Here is a 13,506-nt window from a genome sequence, read left to right on the forward strand (position 1 = left end):
TCTGAGGAGGATCTAGCTCTTTGCCTTGTTCCTCCTGCAGGTCCAAGTCTCGTTGTTGCATAATGTTGTGCAGTGCACAGCAAACCACAACCATTCTAGAGACCCGGGTGCGTACTGAAGATCTGTCCAGATACCTGAAGCGCATCTTCAGTATGCCGATGGTCTGTTCAATCTCACATCTGGTGTTGATATGCCATTTATTGAAGCACTGTTGGGCTTCAGTGATCGGGATTCTGACGGGTTATGAGTCAAGTTTGAATTTGAGGATCCCTTGTTGCCTAGAAGCCTCCCCTTAAGTCTGTTTTCAGCTTCGAAGAGATCAGGGAGCTTTGACTGCCGCAGGACGAAGGCATCATGGCAGCTGCCCAGGAATCTTGCACACACCTGTGGAAACACCAGCTGCACATTAATGGAGTGGAAACCCTTGTGGTTGAGAAATATTCCTAGTTGTTCTGGGGATGCCCAGCTTGCCACGTGTGTGCAGTCGATGGCACACTGCACCTGTGGGAAGCTAACCAGAGTCGTAAAATTGAGCACCCGCTCATTCTGACTGGCATCATCGTTGGCAAAACTTTACATTGCCGACCCTGGCAAACAAGCCATCAGTCACCAGTCTTGTGCATTTGTGCGCAGCCGACAGGGAGATCCTCGGTATTTCTGTGGCAGAGTCCTGGAAGCAGCCGGAGGCAAAAAAGTTGAGGGCGGTGGTGACTTTGACAGCCACTGGTAATGCGTGGCCACCGGGTCCAGCAGGCAGCAGGTCTACTTCGAGGAAGCTACAGATATATGCCAGCACCTGACATCCTGAGACACTGGTGCTAAGACATATCAAGGAAACTCAGTCTCTGCATGTACACCCTGTTTTGTGGGTCTTGCCTCCTGCGAGCAGCACCTCTCTGCTGCTGCCTTCTGTGGTGCTACAGGTCTGTGAGCGTCAGACTGCTGCGAGTGCTGTCACTGGTCATCTTGATCCTCATCTGAGGTACAGTGTAAGGCAGCAGAAGAAGTACCCACCCTGATGTGGTACAAGTATAGCAAAGTAACCCCTCAGCAAAAGTACTGTATACGTACCACTAGCAGGTGAGTAAGCAGCTGTGAGTACTGAGTATTTGTTGCCATATTTTTCTGAGGTCGATTTCAGTCCCCTCAATTGCTGCTGTATACTCGCCTTGCTTTCACTGGTGAGTTTCAGGAAGCCCAGGAAACCCGACATTAAAGTCAAAAATGTGTGTTAATATCGCTCTAATTGAGCAATTTAACATATGGTCATTGCCAACCCGCCTCTTCCAAGGGGGTTGCGTGCACACTGCCTAATGCACTCGAGGTAAATGCGGAAGTCAGCAGATTGGAACCGACTTCCTGATGCGCTGACATGTTTCCCAGTTTTAACCCCGCACCCAAACCCACACGCTCTTCCAGGTTAAAATTCAGCCCTTAGTTTTCAAACAGCATTAGTTAAAAGGATTCAGTGTAGTTTGTTTTTAAACCTTACACTGAAGGTGCCTCTTTATCAAGATCACTGAACTTGATGCAAGTAACTTTGACTGGAAACCAACAGTATTATTTTAAGAATGCGTTGTATGTGTAAAGGGATTTGAAACAAATTTGCTAGGTCTTAAAAGAACAAAATTGTTAATACCATCCCTTTCTTCCTCTTTTATTAATTCTCTTCATCCTGCTGAATAAATCATGATTGTATAATCGCAATACAAGTAACCAACATTTTAACTGTTAATATGGTTGGATTTTTTTAATATTCATTCATGGGATGTGGGCATCGCTGACAAGGGCAGCATTTATTGCCCATTTGTAAACTATTAATTATGTATTTCCTCCGTTTATCGCCTCCAGGTACTACAGTGCGACCATATTACAGATGTCAGGAGTCCAAGATGTCAAATTAGCAATCTGGTTGGCAGCAGTCACAGCATTCACAAACTGCATTTTTACACTGGTTGGAGTTTGGTTGGTTGAGAAGGTAGGACGCAGAAAGCTCACCCTGGCCAGTCTTGCAGGTCGGTAAACTTAATTCCTCAATCTATACATATTCATAATAACAATAGCAATAAAAACCCAGCTGTTGTTGCCCATAGAAGTAATGCGGGCATAGAGTGCAAGTTGAGGCTACCCTTCAAAAAAAATCTGATGTTTGCGATGTCAACTCTTTTAGCAATTAGTGCAAGGGCTCATCGCTAAACAAACAGTCTTATTTCTAGGCATTTATTTCCTTAATTATATGAGGACTCTTTAGAGATATAAATGTTTTTGAAGTTTATTTTAAGTAGATATATTATCCACAATTTGGCTTCTAAACAGTAGTGTGGGTGTGCTGTACTGACTATGCATGCTGGTACGATAGAGCAGATGGAATTTTACTCTATTCTGATGATGCTGTTGACCCAAGAAACCACGATGAAAGAAGTGTTTGATTCTGCACCAGTTGCATTTCTGAGCTTGAGAGTACAATAGTTCAATAAAAATATGTATTTTTTAGACTTGGAGGTAACATGTATGGAGGTAACATCTTACAATATAATGGTCCGATGTAACTATTTGTACTGCACTTTTTTTGACAGACAGGCATCTGTCCAGCCCCCGCCCCGCCCCCCCCCTGCCCGTACAGCACGTTTTTGACAGATATGCGACAAGCCCCGCCCCTGTCAAGCTCGCCCCCCCCCCCCCCCCCCCACCCTGGCCCAAATCATTCTCTCCATGTAGTGCCAAGAAGCAGGATTGAGGCTCTGACTCTCTTCGCGTGCTCAGGCCCCAGCCCTCTCTTTCCCGCCTCTGCCCCCTCCCAGAATGAGAGAGAGGTTGAGGAGACAGAGAGAGAGGTTGGGGAGAGTGCGAGAGAGGCCCTGGGCGAGTGCGAGAGAGGCCCTGGGAGAGTGCGAGAGAGGCTCTGCGAGAGTGAGAGAGAGGGGCTGGGGAGAGTGAGAGAGAAGTGCTGGGAGAGAGAGAGAGAGGGGCTGGGGAGAATGAGAGAGAGGCGTTGGGAGAGAGAGAGAGGTGCTGGGAGAGTGAGAGAGAGGGATTGGGGAGAATGAGAGAGAGGGGCTGGGGAGAATGAGAGAGAGGGGCTGGGGAGAGTGAGAGAGAGAGGCGTTGGGAGAGTGAGAGAGAGGGATTGGGGAGAATGAGAGAGAGGGGCTGGGGAGAATGAGAGAGAGGGGCTGGGGAGAGTGAGAGAGAGAGGCGTTGGGAGAGTGAGAGAGAGGGGCTTGGGAGAGTGAGAGAGAGGGGCTGGGGAGAGTGAGAGAGAGGGGCTGGGGAGAGTGAGAGAGAGAGGCGCTGGGAGAGTGAGAGAGAGGGGCTGGGGAGAGTGGGAGAGAGGCGCTGGGAGAGTGAGAGCGAGGCACTGGGAGAGTGAGCGAGGCGCTGGGAGAGGGGCCGGGGGGAGAGTGAGAGAGGCCGGGGGAAGAGAGATGGGGGGATGGGGAAGACGAATCATGTTCTTCCAACCCCTACAAGATACATTGTTGGAGTGGATGATATCCTGAAGTCACAACACTGTCACTATTCATTTCATACCCAATAAACGTGTTAACAATCTGTACACAATGCCTGCCCCATCTATGGTGGGGTGGGAGGTGTGGGGGGGGGAAGAATTCACTTGCGCTGGGGTAAGGCACTTCGACTGAGGGAGGTATGCACTTGGACTGGGGTAAGGCACTTCGGCTGAGGGAGGTATGCACTTGGACTGGAGTAAGGCACTTCGGCTGGGGAGGGATGTCCTTGGACTGGGGTAAGGCACCTTGGCTGGGGGAGGGATGTACTTGGACTGGGGTAAGGCACTTCGGCTGGCCCTTGCTGTCTTCTGGGGAGCTCTGTCCTCTGTCGCTTCAGGAAGCCAAAGTGGATCGAGTTACAATTTGCAAAGTCAGAGACCTTGGGATGGGCGGGTTCCAGATACACATTCCTGTGAAACTTCAGGGTGAGGCTTATTCTCCAAGGGGACCAATCAGAAACAAAGATTGGAGCATGGTGGCCATTTTTGCAGTACAAATAAGCACGTCCATAATGGTCTTGTATCTAGTGTGTATCTGTAGCAGTAAACCTTGCAAAGATGTTGCAAATCAGGACTGCATATGGATAGGCAAAACATTATGTTAGGTAACAGCATAACTGATTATTTGAGCCAGTTAAATATATATTTGACTAAATGTGCATGAATTGGAAGCAGCAAGAAATATTGGCAAGCAGGTAATAGCAATCAGAAAACCAAGCATTCAAATTGTTCAACTGTTTCCTTCAATGATTGTTGGGTGCACTACTACCGATTGCACATTGGATGTCCTGGTGGTGCTCAGCATGCCACAATTCCAACGTCCAATCAGACAGAGGTTGGTGACATGATTTATTCTTCAATGCTTTCAGACAGTAAATATTGGTATTGTTAGTAACAAAAAATAAACAACTGCACTCACTGGGAATCTGAAACAAAAATAATAAATGCTATTCACATTTAGCAGTTCAGGCAGCATCTGTGGAGAGAACAGAGTTTAATGATTCAGGTCTTGGGGTCCACTCAGTGACTCCAGCATTTTCTGTTTGGTATTGTAGGTGTTGTGTTGTGGTGAGGGCAAGCTCTACCACCGATGAAAAATGATGAATCAGAGAAGAGGTTATTTCCCCATGTGTTCTTTTCACCAGCTATTCTGGGTAGCTTGCTCACATTGCTTATATGTTTCATGTAAAGATGGAAGCAGTGCATCTGTAGTTTTCTTAACTGTTTGGACATCAAATTATTTGCACACCTTAATCAAAGGGGTAAACTTATGATGCAGTTATTTACCTCTTCATCTTGAACATTCTCTTGATAGTTCCTGTGAATTATTACAGGAACAGCATTGAGCCTTGTAATTCTAGCAACTGGATTTTTGTTATCAGCCTTGGCCTCACCACCTATAACTCTCCACCCCAGAGACCCTTCAGGCCATAATACCAGCTGTGTTCAATACAAGTGAGTATTTTCTTTAGTATGTTTAAAAAAACACATTTTATTTAAAAGTTTTTGTCAGGGTGCTACCTGTCACATATGCAGACATGTTAAAGCATTTATCCGAAACAACACAAACTACAGTTAACTTTTGACCCTTCTCATGAATGTAGCAAATTTGTTAATTAACACTGACACATCAGTTTTATTCTGTGCGCTGGCATGAACCTGCTTCTTGGATTGAATGATGGAAATTGATTTTAAAAAATGAGCTGAGGCCATAGACATGATAGGACTGGAATAACAATGTTGTCAAAGGGCACTCCTGCTATTCAAAGTTTTTAAGACTGCGAGAAGCTACCACAACATAGCCAATAAGATTAGCGATAAGCTCATTTCTACTGAAAAGTGGTCCTAGAATTACAAAGCAGCAAATAAAATTATAGTTTGGGAGTAAATGGTTAAATTTGTTATATGGTTTGCAGAGGTGCCCAGCCGAGAGTGAGACTGAGAGTCATCAGGGAATTGGAGAACATCACCAGACAAAATGCGAAAACTTGAAAGGACTGTGTCCAAGAGTGATGTTTTCCAGATAGGGGGAGGATCTTTCCAACTTGCATGTTGAGATTGAATTCCTTTTAACCAATGAAACTGACTACCTATGGCAAGTGATTACTATTTTAATAAAAGACCCCATTGCTTGAGATGGCTGAGCACGTTGAAACACCAGCACATCATCATATAATGCACCTTGATAGTTCCATTTTCTCACATGGGTCTTCTGGTCCCAACCTTCCTGCATGGAACTCTTTGCAATTGCTAGTCTTCAAATAACTGCTTTTAAATCTCAATCGCAAGCAGATCATGAACCATTTGCACTTTGCATCCTTTACCAAGATTGAACTGTTTACCTTAGTGAAGCAGTTTATTCAAGCCAAAGGTGCTTTCTTTGAAATCAAATTTGCTCCAGTTCCAGCGTTAGTGTTTGAGGCAGAAACTGTCAACATTCAAGATTAGATTGGATTCGGTGGATGAAGGAAAAGAGGTTTTGGGATTTGTGAACAAGGTGGGCAAATGTGATTAGAGCTACTTACTCGCATGGAGGTTAAATGCTCACACTGGTTGGAATATTTATGATTCTCTACTCCAGAAGGCTATGGCTGCTCAGTCAATGAGTATATTCAAGACTGAGATAGATAGATTTTTGGACATTAAAGGATTAATTGGATATGGGGGTATGGCGGGAAAGTGGAATTGCTGTAAAATTTCAGCCGAGATCTTAATGACTGGCGGAGCAGGCTCGATGAGCCACATAGAAACGTAGAAACATAGAAAATAGGTGCAAGAGTAGGCCATCCGGCCCTTCGAGCCTGCACCACCATTCAATAAGATCATGGCTGATCATTCCTTCAGTACACCGTTCCTGCTTTCTCTCCATACCCCTTGATCCCTTTAGCCGCAAGGGCCATATCTAACTCCCTCTTGAATATACCTAACGAACTGGCATCAATAACTCTCTGTGGTAGGGAATTTCACAGGTTAACAACTCTCTGAATGAAGAAGTTCCTCCTCATCTCAGTCCTAAATGGCTTACTCCTTATCCTAAAACTATGTCCCCTGGTTCTGGACTTCCCCAACATCGGGAACATTCTTCCTGCATCTAATCTGTCCAATCCCGTCAGAATTTTATACGTTTCTATGAGATTCCCTCTGATCCTTCTAAACTTCAGTGAATACAGGCCCAGTCGATCCAGTCTCTCCTCATATGACAGTCCTGCCATCCCAGGAATCAGTCTGGTGAACCTCTGTTGCACTCCCTCAATAGCAAGAACGCCCTTCCTTAGATTAGGAGACCAAAACTGAACACAATATTCCAGGTGAGGCCTCACCAAGGCCCTGTACAACTGCAGTAAGACTTCCCTGCTCCTATACTCGAATCCTCTTGCTATGAAGGCCAACATACCATTTGCCTTCTTCACCGCCTGCTGTACCTGCATGGCAACCTTCAATGACTGATGAATCATGACACCCAGGTCTCGCTGCACCTCCCCTTTTCCTAATCTGCCGCCATTCAGATAATATTCTGCCTTCGTGTTTTTGCCCCCAAAGTGGATAACCTCACATTTATCCACATTATACTGCATCTGCCATGTATTTGCCCACTCGCCTAACCTGTCCAAATCACCCTGCAGCCTCTTAGCGTCCTCCTCACAGTTCACACCGCCACCCAGTTTAGTATCATCTGCAAACTTGGAGATATTACACTCAATTCCATCATCCAAATCATTAATATATATTGTAAAGAGCTGGGGTCCTAGCACTGAGCCCTGCGGCACTCCACTAGTCACTGCCTACCATTCTGAAAAGGACACGTTAATCCCGACTCTCTGTTTCCTGTCTGCCAACCAGTTCTCTATCCACGTCAGTACATTACCCCCAATACCATGTGCTTTAATTTTGCACACCAATCTCTTGTGTGGGACCTTGTCAAAAGCCTTTTGAAAGTCCAAATACACCACATCCACTGGTTCTCCCCTGTCCATTCTACTGGTTACATCCTCAAAAAATTCCAGAAGATTTGTCAAGCATGATTTCCCCTTCATAAATCCATGCTGATTTGGATCAATCCTATCACTGCTTTCCAAATGTGCTGCTATTTCATCCTTAATAATTGATTCCAACATTTTCCCCACTACTGATGTCAGGCTAACTTGTCTATAATTACCTGTTTTCTCTCTCCCTCCTTTTTTAAAAAGTGGTGTTACATTAGCAACCCTCCAGTCCATAGGAACTGATCCAGAGTCGATAGACTGTTGGAAAATTATCACCAATGCATCCACTATTTCTAGGGCCACTTCCTTAAGTACTCTGGGATGTAGACTTTCAGGCCCCGGGGATTTATCGGCCTTCAATCCCATCAATTTCCCTAACACAATTTCCCGCCTAATGAGGATTTCCTTCAGTTCCTCCTTCTAACTAGACCCTCGGTCCCCTAGTATTTCCGGAAGGTTATTTGTGTCTTCCTTTGTGAAGGCAGAACCAAAGTATTTGTTCAACTGGTCTGCCATTTCTTTGTTGTCCATTATAAATTCACCTGAATCTGACTGCAAGGGACCTACGTTTGTCTTCACTAATCTTTTTGTCTTCACATATCTATAGAAGCTTTTGCAGTCAGTTTTTATATTCCTCGCACAACAAGATTGCTAATTAGTCCCTTCTCATTACACATCACCCAGTCTAGCATGGCCAGCTCTCTGGTTGGTTCCTCGACATATTGGTCGAGAAAACCATCCCTAATTCACTCCAGGAAATCCTCCTCCACCGCATTGCTACGAGTTTGGTTAGCCCAATCTATACGTAGATTAAAGTCGCCCATGATAACTGCTGTACCTTTATTGCACACATCCCTTATTTCTTGATGCTGTCCCCAACCTTACTACTACTGTTTGGTGACCTGTACACAACTCCCACTAGCGTTTTCTGCCCTTTGGTATTCCGTAGCTCCACCCATACCGATTCCATATCATCCAAGCTAATGTCCTTCCTTACAATTGCATTAATTTCCTCTTTAACCAGCAACGCCACCCCGCCTCCTTTTCCTTTCTGTCTATCCTTCCTAAATGCTGAATACCCCTGGATGTTGAGTTCCCAGCCTTGGTCACGCTGGAGCCATGTCTCCGTGATGCCGATCACATCATACCCGTTAAATGCTGTCTGCGCAGTTAATTCGTCCACCTTATTCCGAATACTCCTCGCATTGAGGCACAGAGCCTTCAGGCTTGTCTTTTTAACACACTTTGCCCCTTTATAATTCTGCTGTAAAGTGGCCCGTTTTGTTTTTTGCCTTGGGTTTCTCTGCCCTCGACTTTTACTATTCTCCTTTCTATCTTTTGCTTCTGTCTCCATTTTATTCCCCTCTGTCTCCCTGCATAGGTTCCCATCCCCCTGCCATATTAGTTTAACTCCTCCCAAACAGCATGAGCAAACACTCCCCCTAGGACATTGGTTCCGGTCCTACCCAGGTGCAGACCATCCGGTTTGTACTGGTCCCACCTCCCCCAGAACCGGTTCCAATGTCCCAGGAATTTGAATCCCTCCCTTCTGCACCACTGCTCAAGCCACATATTCATCTGAGCTATCCTGCGATTCCTATTCTGACTAGCACATGGCACTGGTAGCAATCCTGAGATTACTACTTTTGAGGTTCTATTTTTTAATTTAACTCCTCGCTCCCTAAATTCAGCTCGTAGGACCTCATCCCATTTTTTATCTATATCGTTGGTACCTATATGCACCATAATAACTGGCTGTTCACCTTCCCTTTTCAGAATGTCCTGCACCCGCTCCGAGACATCCTTGACCCTTGCACCAGGGAGGCAACATACCATCCTGGCATCTCGGTTGCGGCTGCAGAAACGCCTATCTATTCCCCTTACAATCGTATCCCCTATCACTATTGCTCTCCCGCTCTTTTTTCTGCCCTCCTGTGCAGCAGAGCCAGCCACGGTGCCATGAACCTGGCTGCTGCTGCTGTCCCCTGATGAGTCATCCCCCGCAACAATACACAAAGCGGTGTATCTGTTTTGCAGGGGGATGACCGCAGGAGACCCCTGCACTACCTTCCTTGCACTGCTCTTCCTGTTGGTCTTCCATTCCCTATCTGGCTGTGGACCCTTAACCTGCGGTAAGACCAACTCACTAAATGTGCTATTCACATCATTCTCAGCATCGTGCATGCTCCAGAGTGAATCCACCCACAGCTCCAGTTCCACAACATGGTTCGTCAGGAGCTGGAGGCAGATACACTTCGCGCACACATAGTCGTCAGGGACACCAGAGGTGTCCCTGATTTCCCACATGGTACAGGAGGAGCATAACATGTGTCCGAGCTCTCCTGCCATGACTTAACCCCTAGATTAACTTAATTTGGCAACAACAATGCTAAAGGTTACTTACTGAAATAGAAAAGAAAAAGAAAATCTACTTATCAATCACCAGCCATTCACTTACCTCCTTGGCTGTGACGTCACCTTTCGATTTCTTTCTACTTCTTTTTTGCCTTCTCACCCCGCTGCAGCTGCACTAGCTGACCTTTATAGGCCTCTCGACTCGACCCCGGAACTCCCGTCTCTCCTCGCCGCTCCTCCGCCGACTCTGGGCCTTTATAGGCCTCTCGACTCGACCCCGGAACTCCTGTCTCTCCTCGCCGCTCCTCCGCCGACTCTGGGCCTTTATAGGCCTCTCAACTCGACCCCGGAATTCCCACATGGCCTACTTCTGCTCCTATTTCTTATGTTGCGTTGGGCCAGAGTCCTGTTTGCATGTTGTAACATAACTTCTATATATTTGTATATGCTGATTGAAGATTAAAAATAGGCATGTGCCATAAAATGCCAACGTCAGTTAAATATTGAAAATCCATGAACTCCATACTATTGCTAGAAATGGCTGGCAAAGAGGATAGTTAAATAAAAATCAAGGCCCCCAACACAAAAAAGAAACAACGAAGTATGAATAAAATTCTTGGATGGGCGCCAAATATTGACATCCATTCCACAGTAATGAAAGTACATCTTTAAGAGTCAAACAATCTCCTGACATTGAAAGCACTATTCATAGTGTACCCACATGCTAATATTAGTTAATGCAGTGGGATGGGGGAGGCTGAGGGCCGAGGAGCTGTTTAGCAGGAGAGCTCCCTAGGGAGCTGCTACCCCGACGGTCGCCTACCCCAACTGGCTTTCCTCTGCCGGCCAGGTCTCGCTTAGGGCTGCGATGTCGATATCAAAGCGTCTAAGTTCCCGGGCAACTATGACGGTGCGGCATTCCGGTCTGTCGCTGTTGGGGTTGTCCATGAGGGTCCTGACGTTCCAGGTCCCGAACCTCATGTTAGAGGAGTAGAAAATGCCTGTGCTTGATTTCTTTTAACGTGGGGTGATCGTTGCACGCCGGCTACCACACGGGCTTAGCTGAGCGAGGTCTTGGTCCAGTGGCAAGGGGTTCCAGGATGACTGGAGACCAGGCACTGCTATATGGGCCTAATTGCCTGCAGCGAGGTGTTAGCCGCAGGCTCGGTGCCGGGTAGCGCCTTTGATGGTAGGTGGTCCAGGATTTGTTTGGGGCAGGCAATGGGGGGGGGCAGTGGTGCACTGGGGTTCAGAATGTGGGGGCGGGGGGGCCACAGCCATTGTACTCACCATGTGCTGGAGGAGGAGAGGTGACCAGGCCATCAGTGGAGAAGGAGAGATCCGGGAGGGGGGAGGAGGTGGAGGCTCGATAGCCAGGTCCAGCCGCCGAGTCGCCGCAGGAGGTCCAGCCGGGAGGTCCAAGTCGCGTCTAGGCGTCCAACCGTCGCAGGAGGTCCAGCCGGGAGGCCCAAGTCGTGTCGAGTCAGCAGGAGGTCCAGGTCACATCGCATCGTCCAGCCGCTGTAGGAGGTCCAGCCGGGAGGTCCAGGTCGCGTCGAGTCAGCAGGAGGTCCAGCCGGGAAACGCCGATGTGCAGTGTGGCGGATGACCTGAGGTTGGCCCGAACTTTTGGGAATCACGGGGTTGGGGTTAGGGGTTAGGGTGGGGATTTAAGTCCTATTGGGGTCTATTAGGGCTAGGGCTGGGGCTTGGGGAAGTTTAGGCAGTGAACAGGGAAACACTCATCAAGGACACCGAGGCAGTCAGGGCCCGCTGGAAGAAACACTTCGAAGATCTCCTCAACCGAGACTCTGCCTTTTACTCGAGTGATCTCGACTCCATTCTGTAGCATGCTACCCGCCACCACTTCAGTGAGACCCCCAACACTGCATGAGGTAGAAAAGGCCATAAGACAGCTAAAAAACAACAAGGCTACGGAAGCGGATGGAATCCCTGCTGAGGCACTGAAGTATGGCGGAGAGGCACTACTGGCGCGAATACCCGATCTCGTCTCTCTCATCTGGAAGGAGGAGAGCATGCCGGGAGATCTTAGAGATGAAGTGATCGTAACCATCTTTAAAAAAGGGGACAAGTCCGATTGCGGCAACTACAGAGGAATCTCCCTGCTATCAACACTGGGAAAGTCGTCATTCGAGTCCTCCTCAATCGTCTTCTCCCCGTGGCTGAGGAGCTCCTCCCGGAGTCGCAGTGCGAATTTCGTCCCCTCTGGGGCACAACAGACATGATTTTTGCAGTGCGACAGCTGCAGGAAAAATGCAGGGAACAGCGCCAGCACTTATACATGGCCTTCTTTGACCTTCTACACGAGGGTCTATGGAGCATCCTCCTTCCTTTCGGATGCCCCCAAAAGTACGTCACGATACTCCGCCTGCTCCACGACGACGTGCAAGCCGTGATCCTTACCAACGATCCATCACAGACCCAATTCATGTCCGGACCGGGGTCAAGCAGGGCTGCGTCATCGCCCCAACCCTCTTCTCAATCTTCCTCGCTGCCATGCTCCACCTCACAGTTGATAAGCTCCCCGCTGGAGTGGAGCTAAACTACAGAACCAGTGGGAAGCTGTTCAACCTTCGCCATCTCCAGGCCAGGTCCCAGACCACTCCAACCACTATCGTCGAGCTACAGTATGCGGACGATGCCTGCGTCTGTGCACACACAGAAGCTGAACTCCAGGACATAGTCAACATATTTACCGAGGCGTATGAAAGCATAGGCCTTACGCTAAACATTAGTAAGACAAATTAGTAAGACAATTAGTAAGGTCCTCCACCAGCTTGTCCTCGCCACACAGCACTGCCCCCAAACATCAAGATCCACGGCGTGGCCCTGGACAACTTGGACCACTTCCCCTATCTCAGGAGCCTCCTATCAACAAGAGCAGGCATTGATGATGAGACCCAACACCGCCTCTAGTCGGCCGCCTGAGGAAAAGAGTGTTTGAAGATTAGTCCCTCAAAACTGTCACCAAGCTTATGGTCTACAGGGCCGTAATAATACCCGCCCTCCTGTATGGCTCAGAGACATGCACCATGTACAGTAGACACCTCAAGTCGCTGGAGAAATACCACCAGCGATGTCTCCGCAGGATCCTGCAAATCCCCTGGGAGGACAGACGCACAAACATTAGCGTCCTTGTCCAGGCCAACATCCCCAGCATTGAAGCACTGACCACACTTGATCAGCTCTGCTGTGCAGGCCACATATTTTGCATGCCAAACACGAGACTCCCAAAACAAGTGCTCTACTTGGAACTCGTCCACGGCAAATGAGCCAAAGGCGGGCAGAGGAAAAGCCTCCCTGATAAAGTGCGACATCCCCACTGACACCTGGGAGTCCTTGGACATAGACCACCCTAAGTGGAGGAAGTGCATTTGGGAGGGCGCTGAGCTCCTCGAGTATCAGCGCCGAGAGTATGCAGAAATCAAGCGCAGGCAGCGGAAGGAGCATGCAGCAAACCAGGCTCCCTGCCCACCCTTTCCCTCAATGACTATCTGTCCCACCTGTGACAGAAACTGTGGTTCTCGTATTGGACTGTACAGCCACCTAAGAACTCATGCTAAGAGTGGAAGCAAGTATTCCTCGATCCCGAGGGACTGCCTATGATGAGTTAATGCACATTAGTAAAGTCCTGTGAGT

General features: G+C 47.9%; 1 protein-coding gene and 1 long non-coding RNA gene across 3 annotated transcripts in view; one reads left to right on the forward strand and one right to left on the reverse strand.

Annotated features, from left to right (window-relative positions):
* LOC139278575 (proton myo-inositol cotransporter-like) overlaps positions 1-13,506 on the forward strand; it is a 243,509-nt gene that overhangs the window by 201,085 nt on the left and 28,918 nt on the right. For both annotated transcript variants that reach the window (XM_070897498.1, XM_070897499.1), the window contains exons 5-6: positions 1,852-2,015; positions 4,843-4,963. In XM_070897498.1, coding sequence (XP_070753599.1) covers positions 1,852-2,015; positions 4,843-4,963 — 285 coding nt within the window. The remainder of the gene's footprint in view (positions 1-1,851; positions 2,016-4,842; positions 4,964-13,506) is intronic.
* Positions 1-13,506, reverse strand: part of LOC139278576 (uncharacterized) — an 88,918-nt gene that overhangs the window by 43,835 nt on the left and 31,577 nt on the right. The window lies entirely within an intron of this gene.

Source organism: Pristiophorus japonicus, chromosome 13 (genome assembly GCF_044704955.1).
Source record: "Pristiophorus japonicus isolate sPriJap1 chromosome 13, sPriJap1.hap1, whole genome shotgun sequence".
NCBI lineage: Eukaryota > Metazoa > Chordata > Chondrichthyes > Pristiophoridae > Pristiophorus > Pristiophorus japonicus.